An 18,218-nucleotide genomic window follows, 5' to 3' on the forward strand; every position below is an offset into this window, starting at 1 on the left:
ACCCTGCAAACGCCACTGCTGTTTAGTTTTCTGTCTTCATTTAGGGCGATCGTGGCTCAAAGAGTTGGCAGTTCGTCGTGTAACCGGAAGGCTGCCGGTTCGAGCCCCGGCTCAGACAGTCTCGGTCGTTGAGTCCTTGGGCAAGACACTTCACCTGCTGCCTACTGGTGTTGGCCAGAGGGGCCGATGGCGCGATATGGCAGCCTCGCTTCTGTCAGTCTGCCCCAGGGCTGCTGTAGCTACAACTGTAGCTGCCTCCACCAGTGTGTGAATGTGAGAGAGAATGAATAGTGGAATTGTAAAGTGCTTTGAGGGCCCCGAAAAGCGCTATATAAATGCAATCCATTATTATTATTATTATTCATTTATGTTGGAAATGATAGCAGAGCTGTACATATTAATTAGTTTCAAAAATCTCTCAGTCAGAGCACGGTATGAAATGTTTAGGTGGAAGCTAGCGAGCTAACTTCCTGCTAACTTCTAATTCCGTTAAATGTAATAAATTCTGTTTTCATGGATACCTGGATGTTAAACTTAATTGTTACACCTGGTAAAGCAGCAACGCTGATGATTTAATTAAAGATGAAAGAATTCAGACCGTTTTTAACTCTCAGTGTTCGTTTGACTTTGGGACCTGAAGTGGACGGCGTTTTGGACCCAGATTACTCCGTGAAGCTCCTCACTACAGCCGCCGTAATGCTCTGACAATCCATCAAGCAGCGCGGCTTACCAAAGTTGTACTAAAACATTTTTAACAGATTTCTGCAGTCAAAATCGGTTCGAGGTCAGTAAGCACAACCAGAATTCATACATGAGGCACACTCTCAATTTTTGAGAAAATTAAAGGATTTTAAGTGTGGAAAATCCGTTATACAGAAGAAAAGAACATATCGTGATATATATCGTTACCGCACATGCTTCAAATTATATTGCGATATGGATTTTAGGCCATATCGCCCAGCCCTAACTACTAACATCTGGAACAGGCACCATCAATTCAGGCCGTCCTGTCTTAAGTTCTTGAGTGATGCATCAGGAGGATGCTAACACAGAGCACAAAGATCCAACCTGCACAGGTGTGAAACAGATCCTTCTAATGCCAATGAAACAAACCCTTCCTGTCTCCATGTTTGACACACACATGTCCCAGAAGGTGAGCATTACCTGAATAACAATAATAATGATAATTATAATACTGATGATGATGATCAGTAGACAGTGCAGTTTCTGGGGAAACTGTGGTAGTGCTGTTGTTGCAGCAGGACACATGTCTGAGAACAGAATCGGCAATTACCAGAGTTTGACCCCCGGCGGGTGTGTCGCCGAGTGGGGAAAACCGGTTAGACACATGAACAGGTTGGTGACTATGCTTCCTCCTCACCGTCACCCAGCCGCCCTCTTTCCCCAGCTGCCCTCCTGGCCTCCATTTGCAACATTTGTTACAAGTATCATTACTGCTAAAGGAGGCTGAGGAGTAACTAAACATCTGACACAATGAGCAGGAAAGTGCAGGAGGGACAGGTGAAGAGGCCATGCTGCTAGCGAGTCGGCAAAGCTAAGATAGAGAAACAGTAAAGACACAGTGAGTGAATACTTTGGCTATAAATTAGGTAGTGAGTACACGGAGAGTGTCAAGTCAAACCGAGTTTAGGAGGTGGAGAGTCCTGAGACAAAGAAGTAAAAGTGACAGGCTGGAGGGCAAGCTGGGTGGAACTAATGTTGTGTCTGTTTTTCTGTCCGGGAAGAAAAAGAAGGCGAACTAGGGAACAACAGGAAATTGCCACTAACCCAGTACAATTCTTTCAATGGCCCTTTCTCAATCCTATGTACGCAACTCCATACTCGCGTTCTCGGCAAGTCCGGACTCGCCGAGAACGCGAGCACGGACTCGCGATTTGTACAATTGGAACACCAGCGTATTTGATGATGTCACAGGTCCGGAGTTTTTACTGCCGTCCCCTCTTAATTTAACTGTGAGTAATATGTTATGAAGCTTAACTTTAATCACAGCGAAACAGGTGAGATTTTAGAATGCTTTTATTTTTATTTTAGTGGACACTCAAAAATTACAATAGACAGCTGCTGGGGTTTGGAAGAGAACTGAACAAATATTTGAAATATAATCTGATCATTTTGAAGCAGCCTTCAGAATCTCCACGTATTAACATGCTGATAGGTTTAGTTTGAAAATGTTTCCTCCTGAATTGAAAAATATCTCAGCCAAACCAATTTACTCAGGAACAAATAAAACACTGAAATAAACCAAACATTAACATTTCGATGTTATCTAAGAACTAGGGGTGCAACGATACACAAAATTCATGGTTCGGTTCGATACTTTGGTGTCACGGTTCGATATTTTTTCGATACAAAAAAAAAATGTTCATGCCTTTTTAATTTGTCATTTATTAAAATTATAAATTTATATTTTAACTCAAAAGTACAGTTTTTAAATTTAACCCTAACCCTTGTGCGCGTTTTTTATTTTGACAGCGAATGCGCACCTGCGGACCACTTATGTGCAGCCCTGGTTATTTAGCTCGTCATATTGCAGCCACAGAAATTCTTTTGTCCATGAAACCATAAAGCTGCACTTTCTTTTTGCCTTATAGTCTGATTTGTCATAACTTCTCCGTTTTGTGGTAAGCTTTTCTTTGGCTGTCACTTCTTCACCCTGACCTGTCTTATTTGGCTCAGCAGAACTAAAATATATATCTGTCTGTGAAGGTTCTCAGTCATCCAGGTCATCGTAGTCAAATATAAATCCTGCTGCTTTTACACACGCACTCACATAAGCTCAGCGATTCTCTGCGATCAACCTCTCACATGTTTAAGCTGCGGGAGATTTCACTTGTCATGTTTGCATAGTAAGCTAACGATTAATAAGACGATGTCAGAGGAATTGGTGCACAAATTATCATCACTCACAGATCAGTGCTGTCGCTCTCTATACACAGTTCGCGCGATTGCAAAGTGAAAGCAAAAAAACAAGCGCAAATTCAAACGCGACTTCAATATGTCACATATTGACAGTGGCTCACCGATGCCAATGACATAATTACCCAGCTACATTTCTGAAAGAATGCAAAAGCATTGACATATATTTTTCCTACAATAGCCCGACGGGCAGGGCAGAGATAGATTTTGGTAGCCCGACTGGAAAAATCGCTAGCCCCAGGACGTCGGGCTAGCGATTTTGCGAGCCCTGTATCTGATTGAGGAATCACTCATCTTTGGAAAAGAGAGTTTATTACAGAGAAATGTCTCTTTCCAAAATAAAAACTATACTTCTTCTGGGCTATATTCTCAGCAGCATATTAAACATATCAGGTCCCCATAAGGAGAATCCTGTGCTAACAGCTGTCTAAATGACTCGGCTAAAGTTAGTAGCATGCTTGTTGTTTTTGTCTTTGCACTAGGATGATGTCGGTGTAAATGTGCAGTCATATTCATTGTGTTCCCACTAGTGCTTTCAGGTTAATCTCATTGAAATGACCTTAACGCCACAACACGGCAAATCTCCGTTAACGAGCTACCGCGGATCGCCCCGTGCATGGGGCTAGACGGCCAACACGTTAACGAGCTAACTGCGCTAACACACTAGCTCCCACCCATGTAATTGAGCATTGCGTGGCACATCCGACATACTGTTTTACTTTAGTCCATGACTCGCTTACCCTCAGGGTCATACGTCACATGAAAACCAAAATAGTTCCAAACGCCAGATCTGAATGAGGGTGGGGGAGGTTCAATTTGCCATGTTGCAAGGAGAGTGTCATGGTCCGGGTGTGTGCCAGTGTGTCTCCCTCCGAGCCGGCATCTCCACCCCTGGGAGGGGCCTCAGTGTTCTGCTGATTGCTCACACCTGTGGGTAATTTAGCCGGGGACTCATAAGGCCAGCGCACTCAACCTCTCTTCGCCAGATTCTCAGCTAACCCTAGTCAGTGCAGGCCACCACCGTGATTTCGCACTTGCTTTGTGAATTACCTTGTCTCATTGTGTGTTTGTCTCATTGTGCGTTTCTCTCATAGCCACACCAAGCTGCCAAACACTAATCTCTGCCGAAGAGCTCCAACCCGGATACTGGACCACCTGACAGTCCCACAGGCTGTTCACCCGAACCACCTGCCTGCCTCTCTGCCTCCACGCCAGGAGTTTCAGACCACACACCCGGACCACTCACCCCTCCACGTCACCACCGACCACCCGCGGCAAGTACGCAGTACGAAGGAGGATTCTGAACGAACAGCTTATCCATATTACTCCTGACCCATACCTGAACGTCTGTACTCTATTTACAGTGACCCTGACCCTTTCCCTGGACCCAGTGTGACTCTCCCTCCAGCCCAATCCCCGGAACTGCTGTTCCCACTGACCAAGACCAGATTGCTTACTTAGCCCAGGCTGCTTAAGACCCCTGTGATTCAGTTGTGGCACTTTGCACTTGTTAACCTCACTTTCCAGTTTATGAACACTTACTGAGTAATTAAACATCGTCTTTAAAGACTACTTACGTGCTGTTCAGCATCCTGCATTTGAGTCCTGCCACCCTTTGAAACGGCCTCGGCCGTGACAGAGAGCTTAACTTCTGTCTCGCTAGCTTGCCCTGCGCTCTTCCTTCTGACGATGCTGTCTGTGTTGAGCGCTCAGTGGATCTGCGCTCAACAGTGCAGCCTAGGCGGAGTAGTCGAACGCAGATTCACTGAGCGCTCAACACAGACAGCATAGTCAGAAGGAAAGTTGATAAAATAAATTACAAATTTTGTATTGTTCGATACATATGCGTACCGAACCGAAAGCACTGTATCGAACGGTTCAATATCGATACGAATATCGTTGCACCCCTACTAAGAACGTGTACTTTATTGATACCCGTGGGGAAATTCCTCTCTGCATTTAACCCATTCACTCAGTGAAGCAGTGGGCAGCCATTGGGCGCCCGGGGAGCACATCGTTGAAAACGATGTGCGGGAGTCCGCTGCTCTCGCCGGGCTCTAGTGTTCCTTGACCTCCCGCTTTGCTATCAGGGTGGTGGTTAACAGACGTCTACACGTTTAGAAATATGTGATATCTTGATAAACTAAGCAGATATTTGAAGCTTACACAGCTACATTCTTGCCTGAAAATATCTTAAAAGTTTATTTTGTGACCCAGAAATATTTAAAAGTTTTTAGCCGCGCTCCTCCACCATTGCCGCGTTTGAGTTTTGGACGGAATGCATTCTGGGATATTTAGCTGTACCAGTCCACACAAGTCACCACCGATGCATGCTCGATAAAACAGGCGGAGCGAGAACACATCCGGGATTTTTTCGCGTTCTCGGCTTGATGCGTACTTCGAAGTGGAACAGTACTTGGTCTCCAACTGATGACGTATCATGAGTACACGAGAACGCAAGTACACACGAGTACGCATATTGAGACTAATAAGTTGTCACCGGCAGGGATATTGTGTGGAGCTGATGTATCTATAAATCCAGGGAGGCAGCCGGTAAGGAAATGGTTCCTGGCTAAGTTCAAAAACTGATTGAAGCGGGTTGCTAAAGAATCGCGGCTGCCACTAGCTTACATAGCATTAGCATTGTGCCGTGGGTTGGTCGCCTGTTTACGAGCGGCACCATTGTTTATCGTCGGTCTGCATATGGAAGACTGTTAATGCTTGCATATGGTTAAGTGCAAGAGAAGCTGGTCATGAATACTATTGTTTACTGTTTAAGTTCTAATGCAGATTGGTCATTTGATTTTGCACTTTTATAGAAAGCAGTATGTACAATCGTTAGAGTGAATTACATAATTTGAGCATTTAAAAATACTCAAGTAAATATTGTGCTGCAAAGCTTATGCACTGCTATTGATGTGTTAAAAAAGGTTTGGTTTGGTTAATATTCACAGAGGTGTGATAACAAACGTTTGTATTTTGGTTTTTTGGTTTGTATTTAAAAGATTTTTCACCTATGGCTGACTACGGCCGAAAAGAAGATTAAAAGAAAAACAAAAGATCCGCCTGGTCATTGAGTGAAATCCAGTGAAACACCTGTGGTAGATGCATCAATCCCTTTCAAGCGGGGAAGCTGCACAAACTTAAAGAGCTTGGCAGAGAGTGTGCTTCGGATGAAGCACGTGAAGATTATACTATGAAAACAGAAGTTATCTAAAAGTTTTTAATTAAATTGCTAAGCAGATAAGCTACTCAAAAACACCACTGTGTGGTGGAACAGGAACAGGAAGTGATGCTCTACCGCAGAGAGCGTGAACACCAAGTGACAGCGCCACCCGAAGGAGAGGACTTTGGGTAGTGCAACAGAGGACATCTGTGGTTCTTCCACATGCTGCTGAGGTTCCTGCTCATTAAGTCAAACTGTTGCTTCTTCAGTCATCCAGTAAACAACACCAGGCAAGAGTCTTCTCAATGTGCCCCGACTCTGATGCTCAACCCACAGATGCATGTTTGTTACATGTTTCTCACAAGCTGTCTACACTCGGCCTGCACCCCACCCTCTGTGACTGGCTACAGGACTTTTTGACTGGCAGGCTCCAGTCTGTCAGGATTGACAACAGGACTTCAGCCAGCATTATTACAAACACTGGCGTCCCACAGGGATGCGTCCTCAGTCCCATCCGCTACACCCTGTACACCCTCGACTGTGTCGCCTCCAACAAAGACAACACCATACTGAAGTTCGCGGATGACACTCCAGCGATCGGTCGCATCACTGGAGGGGACAAAGCGGCTTATAGGAGAGAGGTGGCCGGTCTGGTATCATGGTGTGAGGACAACAATCTCACCCTCAACACTGATAAGATAAAGGAGATGATAGTGGACACGAGGAAGAAGAGGAGGCCTCACCAGCCGCTGTTTATCCGGGGCCTTGAAGTGGAGAGGGTGAGCAGCTTTAGGTACCTGGGCGTCTACATCTCTGAGGATCTCACCTGGACACTGAACACCACACAGCTGGTCAAGAAGGCTCAGCAGCGGCTGTATTTCCTGAGGAGGCTGAGGAAATTTGGTATGTCGGCCAAGATCCTCAGCAGGTTGTACAGCTGCACTGTGGAGAGCACACTGGCCAGCTGCATGGTACGGCAGCACTACTGCTACGGACCGCAAACGCCTGCAGAGAGTGATAACAACTGTGGAGAAGATCACCAGGACCCCGCTGCCCTCTCTGCAGAGTATCTACCATCTGCCCTCGGGGTGAAGGTTCAGAAGTGTGAAATCCACTCACCCCTGTGAGGAGTGTCGGCCGTCAGATTGGGGTCTGGGATGCGGGGCCTCCCTGCTACTGCCCGATAAGGGGGCGGTACCTGGACCTGGGATAAAGAGTATGTTTGGGGAGTATGATTGTGTGTACAGTGTCTATTTGTGTCTGTCTTCATGTCGGGCAAGTGCTGAGTATTTGTTTATATGTGTATGGGGGTGGGAATGCGTGCGCCTGTTCGCCTGTGTCTAGACGTCAGGTCGGGTCTTAGACGCCACCTCTCTGTGAACATCTCAGGCTCTCTGAGGTATGGAGGCCTGTCTCCCCTCACCACACTCCCTGACGGTGGCTGGTGCCCTCATACGTCGGTGCGTTGGTGGTTCTTGGTGTCCAGGGCTGGGTGCTCATGTATGTACTGGTTCACTCCTGGTGGCTGCTTGGCGGGGCCTGGCGCCTGTGGCCCGGCTGGGTTCTTTCCGGGGGGTGGGGTGCCCTCAGGCCTCTGGACCTGGGGCTCGGTCCTCTCTGGCACAGATGGCTGCCGGCAGAGCCCGTGGGCATGTCACTGCAACCCCCTCTGGCCTCTGCTCCGTGGCTGCTGGGTGGCCTCTCGTCTGGGGCTCTCCTCAGGTCTTCCCAGGAGGGTGGCACGGTTGCCCCTTCGATGGTCCTCCTTGGGCTCTCGTACTCTGGGGCCTGGATCACCTCCATACCTACTTCATACCCTGGGGGGGCGGGGCTATGGCTCCCCAAACTCCCAAGCAGATCGTTACATGGAGAAACCTTTTGAATACAAGCGTGCTGATCCACACAGGTGTGCAGACAGGTGTACACACGGGTGTTCACAGACACAAACTACAGGGTGGGCCATTTATATGTACACCTTTCTTGGCTGCTACCTCAAAGCACATTGTGCGCTGTTGATCTTGCGTGCTGCACAATAACATTTAATATTTAGTATCTACTGTTAGCTAGTGTATTGTGATGGTGTTGTGTTTGTTATGTTGCTCTTTTTTGTTGTTTGTTCTCTCTTCTGTTTTTTTTCTTCTCTCGACAGGTTATCCAGGTGTCTTTCTTTCTTTCTTTCCTTCTTTCTTTCTTTCCTTCTTTCTTTCTTTCTTTCTTTCTTTCTTTCTTTCTCCCTCGCTGTCCTATCCCCCAGTCATGTCTGTCTCGTCTGTAACAACTGAAAATAAAATAAATACATAATTATAATAAAGGTCAATCAAATGGACCAATATGGCAAGGCCATGATGATCCACTTGCTAAAGTAAATCCGTTGGGCATCTTTCTTGGCCTCAAGACAACAATTCTGATGGTTAAAGATCCAAACGGGACAGGAAAGAAAAAAAGAAGAAGTGAGAAATCCAGAGCATCCAGACTCAACAGCTCCTTCTTCCTCACTACTATCAGACTCTTGAACAGCTGACCTACTTTAACAGGAGTAATAATTTTGAAAAAAAAAAATTTGACCTGCGAGCGCCCACTGAGTGCATGTCAGCTAAAGCTTCAAACACGAGCAGTAAAGTGCAAAAACGCTTTGTTTCCTGTTTTAACTCATACATTCATGAGTGAAGCAGGTCCAACATGATGATACATACTGATGGAGCATGTGTGATGTCACTGTTTTACTCAGTGTGACTGTTTTTAATGTCGCACTCAGTTGATCTGTTACTGTATATTTTTCACATGTTTGTGCGGGATATTGTATTTTTTTTAGATGTTATGTATTGATGTGGTACATGTATTTTTGACTTTTGTTGCCATGATGCCAGGTCTCTCTTGAAAATGAGATTTTTACCTGGATAAATAAAGGACTAAAAACATTAACACTGTCCTGCTACAGGCTGATGTTCCAGCTGTGATGACTGCAGTCAGGAAACGGCTGCTCAAATGATAAAGTCTGTATTTCTATGAATATCCTCATCAATGAACACCATACAACATGCACACGCACGCACGCGCACGCACACACACATACACACACATGCAAGCACGGACACACACACAGACACACATACGCACGCGCACGCTGCGCGCACACGCACACGCACAGACACGCGCGCACATGGCGCGCGCGGACACTCACATGCACACAGAGCTTCTCTTTGTTAATTTAATTAGTTGAGGGGTATTTACATAATCCAATAATTAAAAAAACTTTTTGATCCACGTTCAGAAACCTACCTTCACGTGATTAAACACACACACTCACACACACACACACGCAAACACACACACACACACACACACACTCACACTCACACACACGCACACACACACACACACACACACACACACACACACCTGGATGCGACGCAGACACTGGCACTCAGAAGATTTGTGTTTCTGTGAACTTGTCTTTGTGTTCTTGTGGGGACTGAGTTAATTTCTGTTTAATGGGGGCCTCTGTCCCCTCATGCTGGTGGATCTCTTCATAAGCGGCAATCCTAATTTTAATTTACAAATGTTTTCGAGCCTGCCAAACAAAAACAAACACACTCCCCTAACATATCAATTTGTGTCTTTGTTCTACCGCAGGACGAACAGCAGCGACCAAAGATTCACTGAGTGGAGGGTGTTAAAGATTAAAAAGTACAGGGCACAGTGATGTCTTTGGACCTGCAGGAATCATCATATAAACCACAGACCGATAATATCATAACAGGATATAGATGACAGCCACCTTCCCCTTAAGGCTCAGCGTGACAAGACCCCACCGGGCCCTGATGGTAATGACGGTCCTCATGCAAGAAGAAAGACCACGGTGTGTGTGTGTGTGTGTGTGTGTGTGTGTGTGTGTGTGTGTGTGCTTCAACTTGTTTTGGTAGCATGTTCGTCCATATGTCACACACATGCTGATGACATCATCGTCATCATCATTATTGACCCGATCACTGTGATTGGCTCTGACAGTGGCGTGTTTGGCTGAAGCTAATCGATCAGCCAAACAGTGCTGGGTGTAACAGAGTACATTTACCAGCGTATTTAAAATAGAACATAGGAGTAACTGTATTCCGTTACAGTTACCGTTTAAAAAGGTGGTATACAGAATACAAACAACAGAAAATATCAACAATCAATAACAGCTGATTTCATCACGCGCTCAGCTGCTCAAACGCTTTCACTTTATTTAAACTTATTGATCAAACACGCTGATCGTTTCCGGTGTCAGAAAACCTCAAATAAACAACTCAAATCAAATCAATGAAGTAAACTAGACTCCAGCTGATCCCCTCCTCCCTCCGGCCCGGCTCACCTGGCGCAGGTGCAGTCCCGGTACAGCGTCTCGAAGTCGGGTCTGCTGATGAGCTTGCAGCGGTTCACTCCGGGCTGGATGGCTCCGAGCCCGCGCAGCACGCGCACCTGCTCCACGGTGCAGACCACGGGGCTGATGCGCAGGCGCTTCAGCTTGGTGTACACGGTGTGCAGCCCCCCCACCAGGTGCTTCAGGAACAGCTGGAACACCTGCGGCAGGCACAGCAGCTCCGCACCGTCCACCGTGAACGACGCCACCTGCACGCCGTGCACGTCCACCATCCGGCAGTCCGCGTGCGCGACACTGCCGCCGGGCAGCCGCGAGGGGCCGGCCGGGACAGAAGCACTGTGAGGCGGGTCGGAGTGGAGCAGAGAGTCGGTGTGAGGGCTGGAGGTCCGGATGGAGGAGCCCGCCATGTCCGAACCCTTGTTTAATCCGCCGCCCGCGCGCGTCTGTCCACGAGCAGCCGCTCACGCTGACTCCACTCCGCTCTCACCCCTCCTCTCTGCCGCCAACAGCCAATCAGGATCCAGCCAATCACACGCGGGCGCCACAGACGGACAAGACTACCGTTGGCTGAGGACAGCGCTCCCAGGGGCGGGGCTTCGGGGCTGTGATTCTGACAGGTGAATGATTGACAGGTGAGTCTGAGGTTTATCGTTCACTTTGTTTTCGACTTTTTACATTTATTTTATTTTTTTATTCATTTACTGATGTTTTAAACAAAGCTCACAAAAATAATACATGTATGTAGACACACACACACACACACACACACGCATAATTCGACATAATTAGTTTATTACCAGGCCTCTGGAGAACTTCAAGACATGTTGAGGAGGTCGTTTAGCCATTTAAACCAGCTGTGTTGGATCAAGGAAACATGTAACGGCCCTCGAGGCCTGGAGTTGGACATCTGTGGTTTAGTCAAGTCAAAAAAAACTCTATTTATCCCCAAGGAGCAATTAAGATAGATGCCCTGCCGACCATACATACAAAACACAAACATCACATTGTGTATCCCTCTGTGTATTTAAGCCTTGTGTTTGCCTCTGTTAGTTGCTGGTTTGTCTGCGTAGCTTCCTCCGTGTCTCCCTGCAGCTCTGTTTTTGGTTTCAGGTTTGTTTTGTTAGTTTATGTCCAGTTTAGGTTTTTTCCTTGCCTTGTTTCTGTGGATTTTTTACCCCCTTACAAAATAAAGCTCACTCACACGTATGTACCTTTCATCATTTACCTTTACATGTACTTCTGCTTAGATTGAAGGGTATAGATGTTGTTGGTATAACGGAGGCTCTCAGTTTATGTTACATTAGTTTAACCTAAGTCGTAAAATAAGTGCCAAAGCTGAACTGAGGAAGTGCTTCATAAAGCTAGCTCTGCTCGACGCTGTCAAAGGCTTGTTCTGCGTCCAGCTGAAGCAGAGCCATGTCTGCATGTTTACGTTGTGCAGAGAGATGAAGCTCCCCTTCAAGTCGGTTTGCCAGTACTGTGAACTTGGGATCTGTATTAGTGGGATTGGTAGGATTCACATTTCGTAGGTGGTTTCCCAGGTTTGGGCAGTACCATTATCATCACGCATAGACGGAGGTAGCTCTTTTAAAGTGTAGCGTTCCACTAACTTATCCTACAGGGGGCGCAACACTGTGTCTTTAAATACTTTACAAAGGTAAAATATTTCCTGTTTTTAATTTGTGCATTACATTTGAAAGTTAAGTCATTGATGACAGAGAGTCTGATTCAGTCCCAGCTTCTCGACAAAGTGAAGTGACGTTGATAGAGTCTAACGATTCTTACGTTGTGTATGGTTGTGAGTCTTTATGTTGTGCGGCGCGTCGGGCAGCTGTTCATTGTTGGCGATTAGAGGCTGTTGCTTCGGCTTCCTCCCAGTTAACACCAGCTCTAGCTCATTATTATGGTCTGACACCAGCTGGTCTTCGGTCGTCCTCTTAGTTGTGAGGAATAAGGAGATCATTTGTTCTCTGAGGATCTGTGATGTTTTCATCTGCGGTTCTAATTTCATTTATTGTTTCTCTCTCGTTCACTGTGATGCACCAAAGTTTTCCTGCTCTCGCTCCCTGATCGCCGCAGGTCTGTCGACGCTCGGCTGATGCTGTCTGAACTTAATTTATCATGTTTTTCGTTTTAATAGATTTTGTTGTTTTTCTTTAGTGTCATTCAAATTCATCTCTAGTTCCACTTCTGTTATTTGAGCATCAAGTCCAACATCTCAGTTTTATTTGATCTGTTTTCTGTGTAAACCCTCATCTGTCCATGTATAATTACCTCAAAGGCCCCCCCTCTGGCTGAGGCTGTAGCTTCAGAGTTAGTGAAGTAGAAACCGTCATCAGTAAATTTGGGTTATGTACCCAGCAGTGATGGCTGAATGCTAAAGATCGATGAGTTGAGAGTTTGAAATAAGGAAACAATCTATGCGACTGTGGCTGAGCGACAGGACTGTGCTCTCTGTGTTGGGATTTCTCGTCTCCTTGCATTTTAGGCTCAGTTCGGACATGAAATGTTGTATAACTGAATAGTTATAGTCTGAACCTGATGATCTGTCAAGCCCAGGATCTAAGGTACAGTTAGAGCTGCAGTATAGAGGAACATATAAAAGCTGAGGTCACCTGTGTTGGGCCGTATAAATGAACCATAATGAAGTCTTTGTTCATCACTGAGCGCTGTATGATGATGAAGCTCCCTGTGGGTCTAAGATGGGTCATGATTTATGTCCCCACCTCCATCAGCATGTGATGAGAGGTGGGTAGAAAAAGCCTGAACCTCGTCCTTCTCCGAGCGATTTCACTCCCACACGGGTGTGTCTTGAATGAAGACGTCCTTTGGGTGACATTGTTTGAGTCTCTTCATTACTCTCTATAGTCTAATACATTTCCTAAGGCCTCTCACGCTCCAGGAGAGCCGTTTCATTCAGTTTGTGCCCTTTAAACAAACTGACTGCATTCGTCTCAGCTGTAGGAACGAAAATGACTATTTAAAACACTCAACTCTTATAAAGCACAACCCAGGACCCGACCTGTGGAAATGTCACAGATTCCCTCCTGTTGTCACTGAAACTTGTTTGGCTACTGATCGTATAGGAGCAGAAAAAACATCCTGTTGTTAATTCAAAGCTTTAAACTCACTGCGACCATATTAACTGAGAAGCCAAAGAACATTTACAGGAATTAAATATTACATGCCTGCGTCATGCCTGCGTCATGCCTGCGTCATGCCTGCGTCATGCCTGCGTCATGCCTGCGTCATGCCTGCGTCATGCCTGCGTCATGCCTGCACAGCTACGACTACAGCGTGTTATTTTCTCTGAGCTGAGGTTGTTCATCACTTCCAGAGTGGACATGAATTTATCCATCATTTTGTTTCCGGGTCTTTCGTATGAATTCTTCCACCTCTGATGGAGTGGAGGAGGTGCCGGCTGCCGTGATGGGAGATCAGTCCACAGGAGCTGCTGTTTCACCCGGTTTCTCTCGTCAGCGCAGAGAAAATCATCACATGGCATCTGTGGTGCTTCGCGGCCGCTCTCGTCACCTCGCCTCGTCCTGATGATCGCTCGGGTTGGGCCGTTTGGGATGTTTTGGCCGTGCAGCCTATGTCCCACTCGATGGGGCTGCTGAGGCGAGCCTCTCTGAAACGCTTCAGTTCTGTCCTTTATTTCTAAGGTGGATGTTGTAACGTCTCACAGTTGAAGTGTTCAGCCAGAACATGCGTCTCGGTCCGCAGGGCGCTAGCTTCTTCCATCTTCTCAGTGTCTGGTCCATCTTTTCGTTGTTTTCAGTTTAGATCAGTGTTCTGTAATCTGCATCCTGATTGGCTGGGTTGGAGCAGTAGCTTGTTTTGGGGCGAGTACGAACAGAAAGTGTCTTTAGCTGTTGTGTGTCGAGCTCAAGGCTTTACTGCCGTTCAGATAGACGCCATAGCCTGAAGCCTGTTTTTTTTTTATTTGTTCATTTTCCTGTGAAATGTTTTTAAAATAAATTTGTATTTATTATTTTATTGTTTTGGATAGATTTATTTGTTTTACCTTTTGTTTCTTTATTTTTTCTCTCTTGTTTTCTGATTATTGTTAATAAATCCAAACTTCAGCTCTGGTTGTTTATTCATACCTGAGGTCAGACTTATTGATCGGTGTGTTTCTGATAATCATTTCCTGTTTCTAATGAGTCGCTGATAATAAACTGCTGTTGTTTTAATCAGCAGCCTGACGGAGCTCCATCTGTCTGACGATTTTCACATTAAAAGCCCTGCGCCAAATTAAAAGCCTCAGATTAACCTTTCAGAGGAGATTAAATGTCAGCAGGGAACACCTGATGCATCGCACCTGTCTGATCTTTGCATCGGCCACACGCTGATCCCAGTCAGTGTTTTTAACTCTGTGAGCGCCGGCGTGATGCCAGCAGGCTGCTTCCTGCAGCTCTGACCAAAGCTCGTCGGCGATCGTCTGAAGACAATTTTAAACCTCTCAAAGAATCTGAAACGCATGAAACACTTTTTACTCTTCGCTCTGTGTGACTGATGCTAGACTGGATCAGCGGCAGGGACAGCCTGCTGTGATTGGTTGTCACATTCTTTCTGGAGACGTAGAAAGAGGAAACGTACCACCTACCTGACAGCTTACTTTTCAAAGAAAGGGTTTGACCTACAAACAGCATGAAGAGCTTTGTTTTCAGGTCAGATTTGGATCTTCCAGCTTTAAAACTGATTTTGCTGTTCGTGGTATTTGTTGCAGAGGTTTGTAGATCTGTTCAGAGTTAAAGTGAAGAGCTGACATTTAATAGAGATGTTTCCTGTTTTTGTCCCGCTCTACCGCAGGGTCACATGACCTCCCCCTCAAACATGGCTGCACTTGGATTCAGAGGTGTTGGCATGGCGACCGTCAGTCAGCAGCTGTCAGATCCATCGTTCGGTTGAGATATCGTGATAAAAACAGTTGTGTGACAGACTAACAGAGTAAAACCACACCTCCACCACCTCCACACCTAAACAACCCGTCAGCTGACTGATCAGTCTTACCTGTCGCCACCTCCATCAGCTGCCTCCTCCCTGAAGGCCTCTCAGACCGTCATCGTGTCCTCGTGTCCTCATGTTTCCTGTTTCCTCTCAGAACAGTCTGGACCAAACTCCGCTAAACCATTTCTAATGTTCAAGGTTGTTTCCCTGTCGACGTTTCTTTCAGCGTTTTAAACACTTTGGCAGCTAATCACAGCCGTCCAATCAGCACACAGCTCTCGTTAATGTGAGGAACAGAAGAGACGCCGGGAAAGATGCAACAGAGGAACGCTTTGTTCTTCTTTCAACACGCTTCAAAACAAACGCTGCGCGCGCACACACACACACACACACACACACACACACGCACAGCTCTGTCAGTGACAGACTGAGGTAATCAGATTACTGCGCATTTGTATTCAGGCCTGAATGAATCAACACAAACAGGTAAACGTGAATTACAGACAGTAAACTACATAAACTACACCTCAGTGTCAGCTCAAGTCTTTGATGACAGTTTACTGGTTGGTTGTCATTCCCAGTCTGACCTGATGAGGGCAGTGTTGTGTAAATGTTAGAGCGATGTCATTAGTTTTTGTAACAAAGGTTACTACAGTAATGATTTATTATATTTGCAGACTGTATATATATATATAGCTGTATATATCTCAGCTACACACATGTTGACCTGCAGGCAGGCTGGGAGGTAACTAGATTACATTTTTTTATTTATTTGTTTTTTAGTGTGAACTAATGTTTCATAGTAATATTTTTAATGCAATGTTGCTTTTTCTGATGTTTGAATTGAAGTCAAACATTATATGAAGCAAAGTAAACCAATGAAAAGTTAAAGATTAAAATCAAACATCTTGGAAACAGTAACCAGTCACATACATATTTGGCTTTTATCTCTCAGGCAGGCTTTGATGTCGACCAGTGTAGTTAACAAAATAAACCATTTTTTTTCTAATTTCATGTTTTTGACAGTAAGAAATGAACAAAGTGAGACTCCGTGTGTTCATGAAGGTTTGTGTCCTTCACCAAAACCAGACCATGGAAATGTAAACATGATGGTCTGTGAAGGTTCTCGGTGGTCCAGGTCGGGGTCGTCCAAGGAGCTTGGAAAGAAAAGCATCTGGACTTGTTTAAGTTCAAGGTTCTTATAAAGGGACGTGAGTATGCCATCATCTCCAAACCCACAGTGGGTAACCTCGTAGTAAAGTCCATCCAGCACAAAGATGATGAAAAAAGGATCAAATTCACTGAGTAACACACTCTTTGTCTTTCACGGCTATAGCTGTAGCTCCCACTGCCGCTCCCAGAGCTGCTCCCAGTGGACCAAACACACTTCCCACTCCCGCCCCGATCCCCACCGCCTTCAGGAACTTGTTCTTTTTCTCTGCACGCCTTCTTGCTTCCTGCTCTTCCATCGATATATTTTCTCTCAGAAGTCGCTCCTGCTCTTCTCTGACGGCTCTCTCAGCCTCCTGCAGCATCTCGTTGGTGTAATATTTTCCTCCATGTCTCTGAACAATTATGTTGATCTTCTCCAGCAGCTCTTTGACCTGAGAGGGATCTTTGATTTTGTTGTTAAAAACATGATATCTTCCTCCACACTGTTGGATGAAGCCACTCAGAGACGGACTGCTATTTATCAATGTGTCTATGTTAGCTTCATTGTCCACATCATCTCCATGTGTGAACAGCACCATAGTATAACCTGCTGCTTCTTCTCCAAAGATCTTCTGCAGGATTTTCACTGTTTCTTGTTCTTCTTTGGTGAATCTGCTAATCTGGATCACGATCAGGAACACATGAGGACCAGGAGCAGCAAAGGAGATGCATCTGGCAACCTCTCTCTTCAGCTCGTCTTCAGGTCTATCAGTGTCAAACAGTCCTGGAGTATCAACAACATCCAGGATCTGACAGTCTACCTGATCTGTGATTTTCTGACACCCTGCTGTCACTGAAGAAAAGGCAGCTTTAGATTCAAAAGCTTTTCTTCCTAAGATGGTGTTTCCTGATGCACTCTTCCCAACTCCTGTTCTCCCAACAAGCACTATCCTCAGGTGTGGAACATGTTCAACTGCTGAAGAAGATAAACAGATTACTGCTGTTATTAGTGGGACTCCCTCAACCAGCTCGTCACACTAGGACAGTTACATATACAGAATCAGGGATAGGTGATGATGAAGTACCAAGGAAGGAAAACCCAGGAATGGGGGAAGTAAAACTTACAGCATTACATAAAAGACTGATTACTGAAATAAAACAGGAAATGACTCATGACTAAACATCTGAACAATCCAAAACAATCACACATCAATCAAAACAAAGACGAGAATGCTGACCATAAATTCCCTGAAGTTTACGAGAACCAGCAACCAAACTGGCAGAACAGGATTACTCCGCACATCGAAATCCCCCGAAATCAGATTTACTGATAAAGTCTGTCTGTCTGTCTGTCTGTCTGTCTGTCTGTCTGTCTGTCTGTCTGTCTGTCTGTCTGTCTGTCTGTCTGTCTGTCTGTCCGTCCATCCATCCATGCCATTCAAAGTGAAGACTGGGTGGATTGGCAGGCTCTGGTGGCTGTTGGCTGTAAACGTTCATAAAACAAATCTGTTCTTACCACTGCATGAACCACATGTTTCAGGATTTGTTGTTTCAAACAAATAAACATAAAGTTTAAAAAGTAACAGATAAATAAGATATGGACACAGGGCACAGAAATAAAGACTGACAGCTCAGGTAAACAGGCAGCTC

At 45.6% G+C, this 18,218-nt stretch overlaps 2 protein-coding genes and 1 long non-coding RNA gene across 4 annotated transcripts in view; 1 reads left to right on the top strand and 2 right to left on the bottom strand.

Annotated features, from left to right (window-relative positions):
- The window catches only part of LOC113029984 (dachshund homolog 2-like), a 36,973-nt gene extending 25,885 nt beyond the window's left edge, over positions 1-11,088 (bottom strand). For both annotated transcript variants that reach the window (XM_026180962.1, XM_026180961.1), the window contains exon 1: positions 10,455-11,088. In XM_026180962.1, coding sequence (XP_026036747.1) covers positions 10,455-10,870 — 416 coding nt within the window. In that variant the 5' untranslated portion in view covers positions 10,871-11,088. The remainder of the gene's footprint in view (positions 1-10,454) is intronic.
- On the top strand, positions 3,772-4,463 carry LOC113030000 (uncharacterized). The gene is made up of 3 exons (XR_003273533.1): positions 3,772-3,940; positions 4,032-4,215; positions 4,302-4,463. It is a non-coding gene; the product is annotated as an uncharacterized LOC113030000 (long non-coding RNA).
- A 5,274-nt stretch (positions 11,089-16,362) lies between the features above and the next one.
- The window catches only part of LOC113029986 (GTPase IMAP family member 8-like), a 30,218-nt gene continuing 28,362 nt past the window's right edge, over positions 16,363-18,218 (bottom strand). Inside the window, exon 3 of the mRNA XM_026180965.1 lies at positions 16,363-17,524. Within this exon, the coding sequence (XP_026036750.1) occupies positions 16,715-17,524 (810 nt within the window). The 3' untranslated portion in view covers positions 16,363-16,714. The remainder of the gene's footprint in view (positions 17,525-18,218) is intronic.

The sequence above is a fragment of the Astatotilapia calliptera genome, chromosome 10 (assembly GCF_900246225.1).
Source record: "Astatotilapia calliptera chromosome 10, fAstCal1.2, whole genome shotgun sequence".
Lineage (NCBI taxonomy): Eukaryota > Metazoa > Chordata > Actinopteri > Cichliformes > Cichlidae > Astatotilapia > Astatotilapia calliptera.